Genomic DNA, 19,036 nt, shown 5'->3' with positions numbered 1-19,036 from the left:
AAAGAAGGACCAGCATTTTTGCACTAGGTCACAGGCAGGAATCTTCTGGCTCCTGCGTGGGCCAGGACCATCTTGGAAAATCACCCCTCGGGATTCATTCTGGGCCATGTCCTTCACAGCCAATGCTGCATCTGCAAGGTCTGAGGCCTTTAGACGCCCTCTTGGCTATGGTGCCCATTAAACAGACGATTTACTCTCCTGTTAATAGGATTCAATTACGAAAAGGGGTGGGGGAAGGGACCTCACTGCTGGGGAGAGTTTAGGGGCCTGAGCGCTGCTCTCGTTTTACGGCCCAATAGGCTGGTTGTCTCATAGCAACAGAGGCAGAAGTGAGGAGGGGCTAGAACTCTTTCAGTTGGCAGGGCTGAGCTGTGCCCACCTCCCCAGGAGCTCTAAATTATCAAGTGGTGGGTGTCTGTACAACAGAGGTGAGCTTTTAGGTCTTAGAGCAGCACCAGGCTCGGAAGAGAGAGCCCCGGCTCTGTAATCTGGCAGGACCAGCTTTGACTCTGGCTCCTGCATTTGGGGACTCCCCAGGTGGCTCAGTGCTGAAGAATCCGCCTGCCAATGCAAGAGACCTGGGTTCTGTCCCTGAGTCAGGGAGGTCCCCTGGAATAGGAAATGGCAGCCCACTCCAGTATTCTTGCCTGGAGAATCCCATGGATAGAGGAGCCTGGCGGGCTACTGTCCACGGGGTTGCAAAGAGTCGGATACAGCTGAGCACTCACACACATGCGTGCACATAGGCAGCCCGCACTTAGAGCAGCTAACCGTGGATGAGTAATTTAAGGCCTTGAGCTTCAGATTCAGTGTCTTCAACTGACCATGGAGTAAAGTGAGGGGCAGAGATGCTAGGATCATGCCAACAACCACTTTAAGGATGAAAGAGTAGAGAGAAGTATGTTTTTGCCTTCAAATGTTATTGCTCACTTGTCTCTTCTGTTGATGGGAACACATCTCTGCCCATGCGCCCAAACTGTACAGTTTGACCACCGGGAGGTCACCGGGCCAAGCAGGCTCTTCTTAGACCTGGCCGGCTGGAAACAGCCGTGAAGCGCTCACTGCTCCCGGCTTCTCCTTGGTTGGTCTTTAAAAGGTGAGTTTCTCTTTTCCTGCCCCAAATCGCCACCATTTCTAACTCTCATCACTACTTTGTACAAAGTAAGGTTTAAAAATCCCAAGAGGCTCAGAGAGGCATTGTGACCTGCCTGGGGTCACAGAGTATACAGTTGTCAAAGGCTGAGGGTTTTGGCTGCTGGGCGGGTTGGAAACGCCAGCCCCTCCAGCTGCCCCACCCCTTAGAGCTTCCACTCCTCCTCCCTCCCTTCCGTTGGCAAAAAGAAACTCATTTCCCATCCCAGACTTCTCTGCCAGCCCAGAGAGATTAAGTGAAGAAGAAATGTCTCCAAATATACCGAGATGGTCTTTCCTGGCTTCTCAGATTTGCTGTCTGTGGTTTGAAACCTGTTGCCCAGTAGATTCTGGGAATTGCAGGGCAGGGGCCTGGGTAACAGCTGCCAGCCCCTGGGCTGGGTACCTGCCCTCTCGAGTTTGTGTCCTGGGGCTGTGTGCTCAGACTTGACCATGTTTGGGCATGGAGGCTCGTCTCAGACAAGAACCAAAGGCCGCTTCCCCAGAGACGGGCTGGGAAGCCCAAACTTCCTGCTGCAGCTCAGGCAGCCTCTTTTGGGTGGGGGCTGGGGACCAGGAAGAAAAGGGTCTGCCGAAGACTCGCAGGGCACCCAGGAGACTGTGAGTACTGAGGTCAAGGACACTGCGGAAGTGGTTTCTCCAGAGACTGGGGCTAGAGCGGAGACCTTCGCTGAGGGGCGCCGGCAGTGGGAACTCCCTGCCTCGAGGGGCTGGCCATCAGGACTCCGGGCTCCAGAGGAGCTGGTGTTAAGTCCCACGGGACTAGAACTGCCGGACCCGTGGTCTGGCGGCCTGTGGGGGGCTGGAGGTGGGAAGAGGGGTCCTTGGCCCCGTCACTGGAGTGGCTCAGTGCCCTGGCCCTTGTCTCAGCCTGCAGAGCAGCCAGAGGGCAGCAGCCTGGAGATCAGGACCAGCCCTGGCACTTGTCACCAGGGGAGGGGTGGGGCAGAAACAGGCCCAGCAAGAGCACTGGGGACTTCTGATGCAAACCTCAGGGTTTCTTTCTTAATAGTAACAGTTAATATTTATCAAGGGCTTGCATTGGGCCAGGCAATGTGATGTTTGGTACATCATTTGATCTTTATCAGAACTCTCGAAAGCGGACATGATCGCGCTTGTTTTACAGTCACAGGTTGCTGGGTGACAAAGCCAGGATTTGATCCCATGCCTGATGATCTCAGAACACCCCCTGTCCCTCACTCCACCAGACCCTTAAACACCGTCTTCTATGCCCTGAAAAGGATGTCAACCCAAATATCGGATTACTGAGGACCCCCAAATCCCGCCTTGCTTGGCCTTTCTTCACCTTTCCTCAATCCACCCCAGACCTCCAGTGACATTTCCAAATGGAGAGCTATATCTCAAAAGTCCAGAGATATTTAGCAGTTCTCAACTGAGGAGTTCTTCTGCGAGTCTAACTGAAATCCCCCATTTTACAGCTGCAACCCATTTCTCCCTGTGCAGACCTCAGGGGGTCTCAGCGGTTCCCACCCTTCCTGCTGCCTAAAGGTTCTCACTACAGATGTTGAAACTTAGGACTATATCTGTATTCATATCCTCACCCTACTCTTTTATCCTGTGTGGTCTTAGAAGGATTTATCAAAACTCTGCTAGCCCCCTCCCTTAGGGTGAGTGACAGTCTCACTAGAGCTTTGCAGACAGGAGGGATCTGAACAAGTGGCCGGGTCCAGACTGCTTTATCTCCTTTCCTCCTGAGTGCCCAGACCTGGTACACTGGGAGTGCCCGGGGGAGGGGATGTTATGATGTGGCAGACGGGCCTCCTCAGTCTCAAGGATGCTCTGACTCTCCCAGGGAGGGACTGGTTCTACTGTGGGCACTCAGCCTAGGTCCTCCCTCCGAGGCGTGATCCCGTGTTGACCCTAGAGCCCTGTGTTCCACAGCCCCAGGGATAGGGCCAGGCACCAACCATCCCAGACAGTCCTGGGAAGGAAGGCTGTGTAGGATTTTTGCCCATCCCTAGGTGGCTGTATTCTTTAGCCTGCAAACACATGTGTGGGCTTGTTAGACTGGCCCTAGGTAAATCACGATGTGGGCTGTCCCATTTCCCACAAGATGGAAGGACAGAAGGACAAACGTAACGGGAAAAATAGTTGAATAGCATGTCTCTCATTGTCAAGATTTTTTCCTTTGTGACTTTGTAGTATCTCTGTTGGAATGTAGGGAAACCACACTTCTCTGTGCCCCAAATGTAGGAGAAAAGTCATCATTGGGTATCATCCCTATTAATCACTGTGGAGGGCGTGACAGGGCTGTAACCTTGGTATCTGACCCTGGAGTCTCCTTTTTAGAACAGTGGGGGTCTGGGGACACCAGAGTGGGGAAGAAGCAGGGTGGAGATCTGGACACTTGAAGCAACTTAACAGAAGAGAAGTTGAGTAGAAAATAAGACACTTTGTTGAAAATCCCTTTGAATCAATAACGCCTATCTCGGGAATACTCACTCGTTCATAAAAATAATGTTTATTACCTTAGGGACCTGGCAGGGAAAATAAAGTCCTTCCTGATAGCTCGCTAACATTTCCCCTAATTCAGGGGTTACGGAGAAAGGCCCCATGGCCCTGTTATCTTTGGTAGAAATGTTACCTTAAGCAACAAACAAAAAGCAACAACAAAGGGATTTACTGAAGCTATGGGGCAACTCTGGAGAAGGCAATGGCACTCCACTGCAGTACTCTTGCCTGGATCCCATGGATGGAGGAGCCTGGAGGGCTGCAGTCCATGGGGTCGCAAAGAGTCGGACACGACTGAGAGACTTCACTTTCACTTTTCACTCTCATGCATTGGAGAAGGAAATGGCAACCCACTCCAGTGTTCTTGCCTGGAGAATCCCAGGGACAGAGGAGCCTGGTGGGCTGCCATCTATGGGGTCGCAAAGAGTCGGACACGACTGATGCGACTTAGCAGCAGCAGCATCATGGAGCAACTCACTGACTGCACCGGAAATCCATACCAGGACAGAAGCCGGGATGCTCTGGCTCCAGGAGGGGCCTGGGGAACAAGAGTGACCCTCCTGGTGGGGGTTCAGGGAGGAGGGGCTCTGCTTGCTCTGGGAGAGGCAGGTCCTGGAAGAAGGATGAAGGGCTTCAGGCCCAAGACGCAGGGAGGCAGGAAGCCGCCCATCACTTGCACCATTCTGCTTGGGCTCGGGGGGCCTCAGGTCCCCAGGTAAGAGAGCAGCCGCTGAGGCCACGTGATGCCACCTGCCCTCGCGGAAAGCAGGGAGGCGGCTGTTTCAGGATCCCCACGGCTGAAACCCCTCCTGTCGCCCCGATGTCTTGGCTGCCCTCTGGCGGACCTGGTGCCCCTTCTCTGCATGCTTCCCCTGCCCAACCAGCCCTGCTGTGGGAGTGGTTTTTTATTTAAGTTAGTTAAGTTTTGACTGCTGGGTCATTGTTGCTGTATGAGGCCTTTCTCTGGTTGTGGCGTGGGGGGGTTACTCTCTGGTTGCAGCGCACAGGCTTCTCATTGCGGCGGCTTCTCTCGTGGAGCACAGGCTCTAAGCATGTGGGCTTCAGGAGTTGCAGCACGTGGGCTGAGTAGTTGTGGCTCACGGGCTTAGTTGCTCCACGGCATGTGGAATCTTCCCGGACCAGGGATCAAACCCGTGTCCCCTGCGTTGGCAGGCGGATTCTTATCCAGTGCGCCACCAGGGGTGTCCTGTGAGACTGTTTCGGCTCCAGGTGTCTCTGAGACAAGTGTCCTCGGAGGATGTGCATGGATATTCCCCCTCTGCTGCTTACAGTATTAGTTTATCTCCTGTATTAGTTTCCTATCGCTGCTGTAACGAATTAGCACAAACTCAGTGGCCCCAGTAGAAATCTATGCATACACAGTTCTGGAAGGCGGAAGTTCAAAATCAGCAGCACGCTGGCAAGGCTCAGTCAAGGTGTCGGCAGGGCTGCGCTCCTCCAGAGGCTGCAGAGGACAACGCTTGGTTCCCTGCCTCTTCCAGCTTCTGGGAGCTGCCAAACCCCTCGATGACCGCATCACTCCAGCTTCAGCCGCCCTGGTCATAGCCCTCTGTCTTTTCTGTCTCATCTCCCTCCGCCTCCTTCTTGCAAAGATCCTTGTGGTAACCTTTAGGTCTACGTGGATAATCCAGGATAATCTCGCTATCTCAAGAGCCTTAATAAAAAATCTTTGCCATGTAAAGTAACAGTCACAGATCCTGGGGCTGAGAACATGTGCATCTTGAGGGCCATTACTGAGCCTGTCACACATTGGGTGACCTTGTGCAAGTCACGTTATCTCTCTGAGCCACGAGCCCTTCATCTGTAGAATGGGGATGATAGTATTTGCCTCTCAGAGCTGGTGGAAGGCTTAAATGGGGCCAGAAAGCCCTCTGAGTTTTCCAAGCTCTGCACTGAAAATAGAGACAATGTTGATAGTTGATCACCCTCTCCTCTCACCCGTCACTTGTGCTGATTCCATGTCCGTTTGCCTCTCTGATCCTAGAAACGTCTGCTGTCCCCAGTGGCCATGGGAAAGAAGCTGGTGATGGCCCAGAGGCGGGGAGAGACTCGGGCCCTCTGCCTGGGGGTGGCCATGGTCGTGGGCGCCGTCATCACCTACTACATCTTAGGCACAACTGTGCTGCCCCTCTATCAGAAGAGGTACCGGACTCCCCGGCCTGCTCCCACCCTCCAGTCTAAGGATCTGGCATCTGTTGCCATGTTGTATATCTCAAGTGACAGGGAGCTCACCACTTCTACTATATACACCATTTCATTTGAGGGCCTTTCTGATAAGTACGGGGCTTTCCAGGTGGCACCCGTGAAAGAGCCCGCCTGCCAATGCAGGAGACAGGGGTTCGATCCCTGAGTCAGGAAGATCCCCTGGATGAGGGCACGCAACCCACTCCAGTATTCTTGCCTGGAGAATCCCGTGGACAGAGGAACCTGAAAAGCTATGGTCTATAATGTTGCAAAGAGTTGGACAAGGCTGAAGCGACTTAGCATGCACTGATAAGTAGGAAGTGTCTACGTTGAGCTAAATCTGTTCCCCTGGAGCTCTGCTCTGGAATCTCAGAGAATGTCCCATGCCTTTGTTTTCTGATATGTCAACCACGTGAGCTTTCAAAGGAAAGACTGGGAAGTTCCTGATCTGTTCTCTAATGAGAATGAATACGCTCAGTTTTCTCAGCCTGATCTTAGGACAAATCTCAGACTCTTGCCTCTGGGCACGTTCCAGCGGCCGACAGCCCCCTTCTGTCTGGCAGTGTGTCTCTTGCTTGATAGATGGAGGTGAGTCACGACTGATTTGCTGGTGTGTGGCTGAGCCCATCAGCCTCTCCTGGGTCTGCTCCTGCCTCACGTTTTACGGTGCTGGAGCCTTTCCGGGCTGGAATCCTACCGAGTGAGGCACTGCTCAGAGGGGCCAAGTGCCTCCAAGACATTTCCTCTGGGTTCAGAGCCACCCCTACCATATTCCCCACCTGGGCACAAATCAAGCTCCTCCTCCATCTACTCTTTTTAAGGGAAGGGTCACAGATTCTGAAACCATCCAGACCTGGCTTCAGGGACTGTGAGCCCTTAGCAAAGTCACTTGACCTCTCTGAGCTTCTCTTCTACCCTCTGCAAGATGAAGATGGTGTGGACAAGGGGTCTGAGGTCTGGCTGCAGACCAGAGTCACTGCGAAGAATGTTGAAAATACATCAACCCATCTTAGAAATTCTGATTCACTTGTTCTGGGGTGTGGCTTGGATGTGAGGATTTTTAAATCTAACCTGGGTTTAGGGTGAGCAGTGGGGGCCAGGCCAGTTTATGTAGATATTGTCCAAGAGGCCAAAAAACTGATATTGTGATTTTATGATTGCTCCCCAGGACCCAGGGACTCTGGGGTCATGCTCCTTTAGTGCTGGTTGCTAACGGCAGATGGGTCTTGGTCCTGAGTCTCTCTAAATGGGTTTGTGCTGGGCGCTCTGTGACACCCGGGTTCTGAGATGTGTTTGTGTGTGCATGGTCTCCCCAGCGTGTGGACCCAGGAATCCACGTGTCACCTGATTGAGACCAACATCAGGGACCAGGAGGAGCTGGAGGGCAAGAGGGTGCCCCAGTACCCGTGCCTGTGGGTCAACGTGTCGTCCGTGGGCCGCTGGGCTGTGCTGTACCACACGGAGGACACTCGGGACCAGAACCACCAGGTACTGACTGGGTGGGGAGTGAGGACACGTCCTTTTAACCCTGGCAGGTGTGTGCTTGTCCCCAGCTGGCTCCCGAATCCCACTCTGGAGGAGAGCAAAGACTGAAAAAGATAAACCCAGTTGACCAGGGGCCACAGCTGGTCTGAGGCCCAGCCAGTCTTAGCCCTTCAGACCTGCCACTGACTGGCTGTGTGACAGGGGCTTGGCCCTGCCAAGCCTCAGTTTCTGTTAATTGAAAATTGAAGTGCTGCTATGAAGTCAAGGACTGTGTATCATGTGCCAATCTTGATGTTGGCTGGATAGCAGGCACTCAGAGGAAGCAGCTGGTAGTGTTATTTCATTCTATAACGTGGGTCAGATGAGAAGCCAGACCCAGAGCTGATCTCACATACAGGAACCCCCGTGACTCCCCGACTCCCCACTATAGGAGGCCAGAGGCCCAGGTTTGGAGCAACACTTAGAGGTCAACACTTGGAAAGTTTTCCTATCACTGCTTCTCAATGTCCCCCTCATACCTGCAAATCTACCACTGCAGTTCTTTCTGTAGGAAACACAAGTTGACCCATTTTCATTCATTCGTTCATTCAACCATCACTTCCTGTGTTAGGGGTTGGGTTCAAGAGAAGAGAGCTCATACACGAAATAATACCTAGTAGAGAGGGCCAGTGCCGTAGAGAACAGTGAGGTGAGGGTGTCAGAAAGGCACTGGTGTTAAGAATCAGGCAGGTACTGGTTACACAGAAATGCAGAGGCGGGCATATGTGTCGAGGGGACACAGAGAGCAAGGTACGGGGAAGGAAGGTGGGGAGATACAGGATTCCAACCCCCAAAGAGACAAAGCTACAGGGCGGGGTATAGCGAGAAAGAGCTTCCGAAGCAGCTTAGGGTTTATTCCCAGAGGCCGTCCACACCGCCAGCATGGGCAATTAAAATGGGCTTTTTGGGGGTAGTTTTTCTTTTTTTGTTGTTGTTTTTTGAGAGAAGCAAAACTTTAATGAAGAATGCTACATGTTATTGAAGGTATTTAGTTCTCATATTAAAAAAATATTACTTAAAACCTTTTACTAAAATTTTTTTTTGCTCTCAAGACAGTCCTCAGAGATGTCTGAGAGAAATAGCATGCACAACACAGTTGCAGAGAAGGAGAGGAGGTTTAATTCCAGCATAAGACACTGACACCGCACAGGTAGGGAAGTGACCATTTTATAGAGAATGGGATTGGATGTTTCTATTCAATCAGGATTTTTTTTTTTTTTTAGCTTTAACAGTTCAACCAAAGGAAGGAGATTGGGAAGAAGAGATGGGGGAAGGGCTAAGCTCATTTACAATCACCATTTTACAAAACACCACACTGCTTCAACCACATGAGACACAGAGGTTGGTTGTAGCTGTGCAGCCCAGCAAATACGTAGAGCAAATGCCAAGGACACAGGGTTGATGTAATAGGCCCACAGTTTTAAAGAGACTGATTCTGTCAGGGTGGTCTCTCATCGACCTGAGCCGGGAAGACATGAAGCTCCTTCACATTTTCATCAAAGGCCAGAGCTTTGCTGGGAACTAAGTTCACTCCAAATAATGCTCCTGGCGCTGGCTTTAACAGGAAGTAAAGTTATTTGCAACTCCTAATAGAATTCACCATTTCCTAGGGGAAGTTCTACTGATTACCAGGGAGTTAAATTCATGCAAACCATACAGAAAGGAAATACTAATTATATTCTGGTGCTGTACAAGCTGTGTGCCTGTTTTCTGCCAAGGACTACCAAACTGTGGAATTAAAATGTGATCAGGGAAGCTGGGGCTCCTCACCTCTGGGTGTTAGGTCCTCCTGGGGTTCTTAACAAAACCAGGGACTACCAAACTGTAGAATTAAATGTGATCCTCACCTCTGGGTGTTAGGCCTTCCTGGGGGTCTTAACAAAACCCGGGTCCTACACCAGACCCACTGAAGCAGAATCTCTGGGCTTTCTAGGTCATTCTAAGTTTCCTTGGGATTTACTGCTGTGAACAACTGGAGTCTTTAAAAGGTGTGGGGTGCTGGCGGCATGATCAGAGTGATATGGAGGAGTGTGGGGGTCAGTTACTGGGGGGGGGAGGTGGGGGCCACCACAGCTGGGACAAGGATGGATGCTGACAGTCAGAACTTGGCGGCTGATGGGGTGGTAACGGGCAGGGTGCCTGGGGGGATGGTGGGCTCGTGAACAGGCCTGGGGGCTCCTGGTGAGCTGGATCTGGGCAGGCAAGGGGCCTGGCTGTCCTGTCGTCACTAGCATGACTCAGCCACACCCGATGCAGCTAGGGCCTCCACACCTGTCTGAATCAGCTCCTCCCAGGACCCCTGCCTCTTCTTTGGCATCCAGGGCCCCTGATTTATCCCCAGGATCAAGAAGCACATTTTCAAAGACAAACAGAAGTGGTCACTGGTGCGATGGGAGTTGGGAGCAGGCTGGTTTGCAGGCTGCCAGCTCGGAGGAGCTCGAGGTCAGACCTTCCCCTGAATGGGCTCCCAGCAGCCTGAAGCCTGCCTGCTGGGTTCGGAAGGACAGCACGGCCACCACCACATGTTCAGTCTTTTCTCCCAGAGCACCCAGGTGCCCCCAGGAGTGGTGCTGAGGGCAGGCTGCTGCACTGCTGTGATGGGGGAAGGGGACGTCATGGCTTTGCCAAACAGCAGGGTGGTGTACCAGCTGCTCTTCCCACCTCTGTTCAGCTCTGTGGTGCCAGGGCCTGGTGCTTCAGGATGGCTGGGTGTCTTCTAGAGTGGCTGTGCAAGGCTGTCTCCCCCCACCTCCATTCTGAGGAAGGAGGTGGCTGTGCAAGGCTGTCTCCCCCCACCTCCATTCTGAGGAAGGAGGTGGCTGTGCAAGGCTGTCTCCCCCCACCTCCATTCTGAGGAAGGAGGTGGCTGTGCAAGGCTGTCTCCCCCCACCTCCATTCTGAGGAAGGAGGTGGCTGTGCAAGGCTGTCTCCCCCCACCTCCATTCTGAGGAAGGAGGTGGCTGTGCAAGGCTGTCTCCCCCCACCTCTATTCTGAGGAAGGAGGTGGCTGTGCAAGGCTGTCTCCCCCCACCTCCATTCTGAGGAAGGAGGTGGCTGTGCAAGGCTGTCTCCCCCCACCTCTACTCTGAGGAAGGAGGTGGCTGTGCAAGGCTGTCTCCCCCACCTCTACTCTGAGGAAGGAGGTCACCAGCTCGCTCTTGGTTTATCTCATGAGACTTAGCCTGAGAGGTTCTAAGCTCCTTTTCATGGTCTGCGCTGAGGACAGTGACACCATGGGGCTTGGGAGAGAGGCTGGATCATTTAAGATCCCTTAGACAACTGGCACTAATGGTAAAGAACCCGCCTGCCAATGCAGGAGACATAAGAGATGCAGGTTCGATCCCTGAGTCAGGAAGATCCCCTGGAGGAGGGCATGGCAACCCACTCCATCCTAACTCAATTGGCTAGGTTAACCAAGGTCACAGTCAGAGGCAGTGGGGTGACTCGGGCCAGGCCCTTTCAGCTCAGGATTCGGGATCCACTTGCTGCTAGGACCCTGGGCTTCTCTGGTGGCTCAGATGGTCAAGAATCTGTTTGCAATGTAGGAGACCCGGGTTCCATCCCTGGATTAAGAAGATCCCCGGGGGAAGAAAATGGCAACTCACTCCAATATTCTTGCCTGGAGACTCCCATGGGCAGAGAAGCCTGGTGAGCTACAGTCCATGGGGTCACACGGAGTCGGACACAACTGAGCAACTAGTGCAAGGCTAAGACCTTAGAGTCCCCAACAAATCTGAATGCCAGACTCCTCGGGAGACAGTGGCTCCCCAGCCTCGGCGGCTCCCCAGCCTCGGCTGTTCCCTGGCTGGCTGGCGATGTGGACCTGCATCTGGATGCAGCTCCGCCCTCTCTCCAGGCTGTCAGAGCTGCAGTGCAGCCATCACCTCTATGCTGGACTGAGTGCTGTCAGGGCAGGCAGCCTCGGGGCAGGACCTCACTCAAATCCAGGGAAGAACCCAGGCCTGGGGAGGAGCTGGCCCGACACTGTCTCTCATTTTGACTCATTTGACATGATTGTATAGGGCAGTGGTCCTCAAACCAGTGCCTGAAGTAGTTCCCAGGTTGCTGAGCCCCCTCCTCAGAGATTCAGAGTGAGCAGGGAGCCTGTGCTTGTGGCCAGCCCTCCAGGTGGTCTGCTGCAGGGGCTGCGGGGGCCCACCCTTGCCGAGCATGTGCTGGAGGCTTGCGTAAGCTGCGTGCAGACCTCCCAGGATGGGAGAGAGAGAAAGCCAGGGTCTCTCCTTTCTGCCTTCTCTGCAGAGCTTTCCAGCTGGACCTCATCTTTCCAGGCCGCAAGGTTCCTAATCACAGTGATCAGTGTCAGAATTAAACATATACTGGGCTCTGTCTGCACAAAGCTCTTTTAAATGCATTCTCTTTTTCCTTTGAATCCCAGTGTCAAATACCAGCTGGCCAGCATCTTGGGTTTTGCTCACACAGAGTTAGACCTCATAAGTTTTCAATTCAAATTTTCACCAATATTTTAAAATTGTGAGAGTCCACATTAAAATCTGGTATTTTGGCTTCTCTTACTGTTTTGGAGGCCTGGCTACAGTAGGTCTCCTGGATGGCACAGCATCCATTGTCCAGATGGAGTGATGACTGCCAGGCTGGGTGTGTCTGGCTCTCTCCATCACCCCAGGCCCCACCATGCCCTGACAGTTCTCCCTGGCACCAAGGCAAGCGTCAGTTGGTCCCTGTCATCTTATTCCCTCACTGCTTCCCTTGTGGGTGTTACCTGTGTGAGCTTTGTAGGCAATTGAGTGTATGACCTCTGCCCTGAATCCAAATATAGAGCCCACTCAGCCTATGTCTCCCATTGGTCTTCTTAGACAGATAAGTTTGAAGTTCTTTAGTAAACTCCTTTGAAAAAGGTACTGCTTTTAACCCACTTAAGTGATGAAGACATCAAGGCTCAGCGTGTGTGTTAGTATCTCAGTCGTGATAACTCTTGGTCACCCCATAGACTGTAGGCTGCCAGGTTCCTCTGTCCATGGAATTCACCAGGTGAGGATACTGGAGTGGGTTGCCATTCCCTTCTCCAGGGGATCTTTCTGACCCAGGGATCGATCCCAGGTCTCCTGCATTACAAGCAGATTCTCTACAATCTGATCCACCAGGGAAGCCCTGTTAAGCAATTAGCCTAAGGTTCCTCAGTGGCTCAGCTGTAAAGAATCTTCCTGCAATGCAGGAGACATGGGTTTGATTCCTGGGGTGGAAAGATCCCCTGGAGGAGCAAATGGCAACCCATTCCAGTATTCTTGCCTGGAGAATCCCGTGGATAGAGGAGGCTGGAGGGCTACAGTCCGTGCAGTAACACAGAGTTGGACGTGACTGAGCGACTGAGCACTGCAAGTGATGGGAGCAGAGCCAGGGCTCCAGCTGGGGTCCCCGCCTCCCAGGGTGCAGTGTGTATCCTGACAGCTCCCAGGCCACCGCCCTCCCAACCAGCACCGCGTAGGCACCCCCTCAAACCACGCAGTGTGCAGCCTGCCAAGCTTTGGACAGTCTTGAGTCCACCCAGGCGCTCGAATCCAAAGCTGGTGTTTTCCTTCATTCCACACCAGGCCCTGAGAAACAGGGATTTCAGTCCCATGCGTGCTCTTGATTCTCCCTACAGTGCTCCTACATCCCAAGCAGCCTGGACAACTACCAAGTGGCCCGGGCCGACGTGGAGAAGGTCAGAGCCAGGTTCCACGAGAACCAGGATTTCTTCTGCTTCTCCACGACTCGGGAGAATGAGACCAGCGTCCTGTACCGGCGCCTCTATGGGCCCCAGAGCCTCCTCTTCTCTCTCTTCTGGCCCACCTTTCTGCTGACTGGCGGCCTGCTCATCATTGTCATGGTGAAGATCAACCAGTCCCTGTCCATCCTGGCGGCCCAGAGGTAGATCCACACATGCCCATCACCTCTCGGGCCACTCTCGCTCGTGTCCCGTGCCCTCTCTCCTGCCTTCGCCCCCTCCACCTCCACTGCACGGATGGTCTTTGGGAAATCCCTTAGTTAAGTCATTTCCTGCTCAAGACTGTTCAATGGCTCCTCAGGACCCAGGAGAACTGAAGGTCAACCCGTGATGGTTCTCCATCCCGGACCCCACTCAGTCCATCCATCTGAGTCAGTCCATCCCTGACTCAAATCTGTTTTCTGCTGTTCTGCTGTCCACTGGACTGATGCCAATGAGTCTCACTTCTGTGCCTGCTGGGCCCTCCCAGGAAGTGCTCCCCGACAAGCCTCCATTCCTTCTTGGAATTCCAAAGTGAAAATAGCAGCAGCCCCATAGACACAGCACATTCATCAGTGGGACATCGCTTGTTTTCAGCTTTCTCAGATCCGTATACATTCTTATACCAATATTAACAAATATAGTACAGACTTCCAGTCTTGAAGTCATGGGGATATAACTGCAACATGGTGACAATAATTAGTAATACTTTGCTGCATATTTGAAAGTTGCTGAGAGAGTAGATCTTAAAAGCTCTCATCATAAGAAAAAAAACTGTCACTGTATATGAGATGGGTGTTAACTAGAAACTATTGTGGTGATGATTTTGTAATACATACAGATATTGAATAATTTTGTTACACACTTGAAAACTAATATAATCTTATATATTGATTATACCTCAAGAAACCAAATATATACACAATATATAGGCTATAAGGAAATGATACTAACATACATAAAAAACATTAACAGTGGGATTTATTAATTGTAATTTTCTTCCTTCCTTTTATTTTTTGTACTTTTCTAAATTTTCAACAATAGAAAGGCTTGGTTTCACTGTGTTTATTTTTAATCAGAACAGTAACAACAGATGTAATTTTGGAAAAAAGTTTGAAGGGGTGAGCTCCCCATCATCAAGCAGATGGAAGTGGCCTAGTGGACAGGTTGAACTCCAATCAGACACAGGCTTTTTTTTTTTTAATATTTATTTTTAATCGGCGGATAATCGCTTTACAGTGTTGCGTTGGTTTCTGCCATACAGCACCATGAATCGGCCACAGGTACACCTAAGACACGGACTTGTGAGAACACACGAGGTTAAGAATCCTGGACAGAGGGAAAGTAAACACAGAGATGGGGATTCATGGTTTTCAGTGTAGATTAAATACAAGGTACCTGGGCCTGCCCTGGCGGTTCAGTGGTTCAGCAAGTGGTGAAGCAATGTCAAAGCAGGAGACACAGTTCTGATCCCTGGTATGTGAAGATTCCTTATGCGCTGGGCAACTGAACCTGTTCACCACAACCACTGAGGCCGCCTTCTAGAGCCCACAAGCCAGAACCGCTGAGCCCAGGTGCTGGAGCCGGTGCTCACACCCAGAGAAGCCACTGCAACGAGAAGCCCACGCGCAGTGCCAGGGAGTAGCCCCCACTCGTTACACCCAAAGATGTCCACGTGCAGAGATGAAGACCCAGTGCAGCCAAAAAAAAAAAAACAAAAAACAAGGCACTGACCCTGCGGGGAAGCAGTCTCAGTCTTGGGGAGGGATAACTGGAGGAAGCTGTCATAGATCCACCACCACTCCAAAAACTTGTCCTAGAGCAGTCCTTCTCAAAGTGTGGTCCCTGGACCAGCATTCCTAGAGGCTTGTGAGAAAGGCACACTCCAGGCCCTCCGCCCAGCCCCACTGACCTGGAGACCACGAGGGGGTGGGTGGGGAGAGGTTGGTGGGGTCCCGAGGAGCTGGGCAGTACTCCGTGTTTTAACAGTGACTGCAGGGGACTCTGCGTGTGCTTGAGCATGAGAGCCACAGGTGTAGAGAACTACGGTCCTGCCCAGGACTTTGGGGAAGGAATCAATGCCTTTTTCAGGTCAAGTCCTCAGCTGGGCTTGAAGTTAGGCTGGTGTCTCTGAAGGTCCCTGGAGCTGATTCCAGGTGCAGCCCTGGGAGTGAATCTTGCCTCCACTTCCAGCAGACTGCATGTCTCTCATTCTCCGTTGTGTCATCTATAAAAGAGAGAATGTCCCTTTTGGGTGGTTGGGAGAGCTGAATGAGGGTTTGACACATACTGGGTGGTCAAAATGGAAGCTGTTCTGCGGGGAGCTAGCTGCCCGTGAGAACGGGGTCCTTTGTCTGAAGGACACAGCTCTGGGAGCAGCCTCAGTCCTTGAGGGTTTGCTTGCAAACATAGCTCTCTGTCCCGCCACCCCAGAGATTAGGCGATTATTTACTGTAGACACCTGGAGTTCTGGGCAAACTTCTCACGCACAGGGAAATGTTATCTGGTGTAAGAAATAATAACAGGGTGCCATTCCCATGCTCTCAAGATTTCTTGTGACTTTTTGTAAGATGTATAGGTCAACCAAGAAAAATGTTAACTGTCTTGTCTTTCTCACGCTCTCCTGTATAAATACAAGATGCCGAATAAAGTCGTGGTCAGACCGCTTCCCTTTGTGGAGACGTGTCTGAACCTCTCGACCCCATCTTTGTTGTAGCATTCTTTTGCTGTAGTTTTCTTTCTCAGCCGCGCCGTGCACGTTCTCGGGACCTGATCAACTTTGCCGGCTGGCTCCGGCACTGTTCTTAGTAACAATAAGAGGGAATGAACATTCAGAAACTTTCAGACGAAAGTATACCAACAATAATGTTAACTAGCATTTTTTGCTGCTTATTTATTCCATGCTGGGCACAGTGCTAAGAAGTTTGCCTCATAAAAATTCAGTGAGCAGTACTGAACCCACCTCATGGATAAGGAGAAGCAGCATAGGACAGAGGTTATATACATGGACTGGCTTCAACACCCAACTGTATTACTCCCTAGCTGTGTGGCTTTGGACAAATAACCTTCCTGTGCCTCAGTTTCCTCACTTGCAACATAGGAACTAATCATAATATTTCCCATTTGGGGGTTGTTTGTATTAAATGAGTTATTGTATAATGTTCCTAAACGAGTGACTGACACATGGTGAGTGCTGTATATTATGAGAAACTGAGGCTCTAAGAGGTCATTGGCCAAGGTCAACCAGATAGTGAGTGAGGAATGGGACTTGAGCCCTGGGCTGTGTGATTCCAGAGCCTGGCCTGTGATTCTTTAGCTGACTCAGTCACCGGAAGCCCCAGGGTCCAGGTAAGGAACAGCGTTGCATCCTGGGATCCGCAAGGTGTTCTCATGCAAGTCAGGGATCAGGGATCCCCGATGCAGCTTCACACCCTCCGGGTTCTTACTAGAGACAATCCTTCCAAGGGGGAGTAACACCCCACTCCCTGGAGCTTCTTCCTTCTGGGCTTGGGGACATCTTAAGAGTCCCGTGAATCTAGCAAGTCTTGTTGGGATATTGTCTTAGAGTTTGGTAAGATCTTTTCTTTGGGGGAAAATTAGGTAAAAGATCTATCTGTGTGTTTCTTTACAACTGCATGGGAATCTACAATTCCCCCCACACTGAAGTTTAATTTTTTAAAAAGAAAGAGTATCCGCATCATGAATCTCATTTATAGGGGTTTCTTTGCATATGGTTTTCATGCACCTGCGTTTGGGGCTGAAATACACCAAAATGCAGACTATCCCAACAGCCCCTACAGGGGAAAAGGCCACCACCCTCTAGCAAGAAGTACCTGGGGAGGCCCAGGCCTCACTGCCCCATGCATTATTGACAATGAACCTCCTCTGCTTGAGACAAATGCCTTCTTCTTGTCAATGGAGTTTGGCCTACTTCTATCAAGTCCTACATCTACCCGCTGGTCACGGAACTTCAAGCCCAACATGGGCATGAACTAATGGGGATTTAAGCATGATGGAGTTAGACACGGAGGAGAAATGTTTCTGGAACGAGGGCAGCCTGGGAGCAAACAGCCCTCATTAGTTCTTTAAACAAATCACTCTGCTAATAAAGTCTAGGGCTGGCGCTGTTTTTGCCTCTTCTCTCCCGGGCCAGGGAGTCCCCCCTGGAGAGGTGCGCCTGGATCGCTCGCCCAGAACTCGGATGGCGTGGTGGAGATCAGTGGCAAGGGGACAGGGAGGGGCAGAGATGAAGCAGACACAGTGCCTGCTCAAGGGGCTGACCATCCTGCTGCTCTTTCTCCCTCCTTTCCCACCATTATCAAGGGCTTCCTTCTCCACAGTGAAGAACCTGATTGATGCAAACTCAAAATAATGCAATGAAAACTATTATTCAAACCTCAATTTTTGTGACCTCCTGAAATAATGCTAGCCTCCCCCACCTCCATCAACAATTCACCTAAAATTCCTCCTAATTTCAAAACTCCTTGGTTGTGCAGATTGTAGGCTGCACTCACCATATTGCTAATTGGCAGCACAGGCTGGTGCATAAGAATAGCAAATGTCTTTTGCACTTAGAGGAATTTGAATTATATACTTGCAAAGATACTGTTTGATCACAGTGCAGCTATCTTATGCCTCATCAGGCACTGCCCTTTCGTATGTAGAGAAAAGAGACCAAAGCAAAATCAGAAAGACATGAAGAAATTCACCATGGTCTAGGGTAATGGTTTTAAAAAAAAAAATTTTTTTTTTAATGTAGACCATTTGTTAAGTATTTATTGAGTTTGTCACAATATATTTCTGTTTTTTTTTTTAATATTTTTGGAATTGATAGACTCCAAATGCTGCTTCTAGAGAGGAGGCAAGGTATTTGAAGACGTGCAATTGTATCTGTAATGTTAATATGAAGCAAATGTGACAAAATGCTAACACATTAGTTTTGAGGGGTGCTTTCTGAGGAGCATATGGGTGTTTTATATTATTTGTTCTATTTTTCTGTGTTCAAATGCTTTCTCTAAAATAAAAGAGTGAATGGAAACAAAAATATGTTTGGTTTTTTGGCCATGTGGCATGTGGGATCTTAGCTTCCCAACCAGGGATTGACCCCTCACCCCCTGCCCTGGAAGGAGGAGTCTTAACCCTTGGACCACCAGGGAAGCCCCTAGGGTAATGGTTCTCAAGTGGAGGCCGGCAAGGTCAGAATTATTTTCATAATAATATTTACATACTGCCTGCTTTTCACACTCTCAATCTCACCATGTGCGGAATTTTTCAGAGCTTATGTGTGTGACATGTGATATCACAAAAGACTGAACACGGACCTGAGAAACCTGTTGTCTGTTAAGCCGAGCACGAAAGCAATTTGCAAAAAAGGAAAACAATGCGCCCTTTCTCAATAATTTTTTGAAAATGTAACTATTTCTAATAAAATATAATCTTTTGTTAACCTGGGATGGGTTTATCATTGTTTTAAAATAAATTCATTTAAATGAAACATTCTGAGTTTTCATTCCTAAAATGGTTCAGTTCAGTTCAGTTCAGTTGCTCAGTCGTGTCCGACTCTTTGTGACCCCATGAATTGCAGTACACTAGGCCTCCCTGTCCATCACCAACTCCCGGAGTTCACCCAAACTCACGTCCATCGAGTCAGTGATGCCATCCAGCCATCTCAGCCTCTGTCGTCCCCTTCTCCTCCTGCCCCCAATCCCTCCCAGCATCAGGGTCTTTTCCAATGAGTCAACTCTTCGCATGAGGTGGCCAAAGTACTGGAGTTTCAGCTTTAGCATCAGTCCTTCCAAAGAACACCCAGGGCTGATCTCCTTTAGAATGGACTGGTTGGATCTCCTTGCAGTCCAAGGGACTCTCAAGAGTCTTCTCCAACACCACAGTTCAAAAGCATTAATTCTTCGGCACTCAGCTTTCTTCACAGTCCAACTCTCTCATCCATACATGACCACAGGA

General features: G+C 50.7%; 2 protein-coding genes across 2 annotated transcripts in view; one reads left to right on the top strand and one right to left on the bottom strand.

Annotated features, from left to right (window-relative positions):
- The window catches only part of KCNIP1 (potassium voltage-gated channel interacting protein 1), a 408,630-nt gene that overhangs the window by 371,935 nt on the left and 17,659 nt on the right, over nucleotides 1-19,036 (bottom strand). The gene's annotated exons all lie outside the window — the stretch shown is intronic.
- KCNMB1 (potassium calcium-activated channel subfamily M regulatory beta subunit 1) lies at nucleotides 1,400-18,569 on the top strand. Its single transcript, XM_005905091.2, has 4 exons — nucleotides 1,400-1,752; nucleotides 5,630-5,787; nucleotides 7,146-7,317; nucleotides 12,974-18,569. The coding sequence occupies exons 1-4, from the start codon at nucleotides 1,585-1,587 to the stop codon at nucleotides 13,241-13,243; spliced, it is 768 nt and encodes a 255-aa protein (XP_005905153.2). The 5' UTR covers nucleotides 1,400-1,584; the 3' UTR covers nucleotides 13,244-18,569.

The sequence above is a fragment of the Bos mutus genome, chromosome 20 (assembly GCF_027580195.1).
Source record: "Bos mutus isolate GX-2022 chromosome 20, NWIPB_WYAK_1.1, whole genome shotgun sequence".
NCBI classification, from domain to species: Eukaryota; Metazoa; Chordata; class Mammalia; order Artiodactyla; family Bovidae; genus Bos; species Bos mutus.
The sequence above is the reverse complement of the archived record's forward strand: the minus strand, read 5'-3'. Positions and strand labels throughout refer to the sequence as shown.

Coding starts and splice junctions, on each gene's coding strand:
- KCNMB1 (XM_005905091.2), top strand. CDS start 1,585: ATGTTTGGGCATGGAGGCTCGTCTCAGACAAGAACCAAAGGCCGCTTC. Junction 1,753..5,629: donor CGCAGGGCACCCAGGAGACT/GTGAGTACTGAG, acceptor CTCTGATCCTAG/AAACGTCTGCTGTCCCCAGT. Junction 5,788..7,145: donor CTGCCCCTCTATCAGAAGAG/GTACCGGACTCC, acceptor TGGTCTCCCCAG/CGTGTGGACCCAGGAATCCA.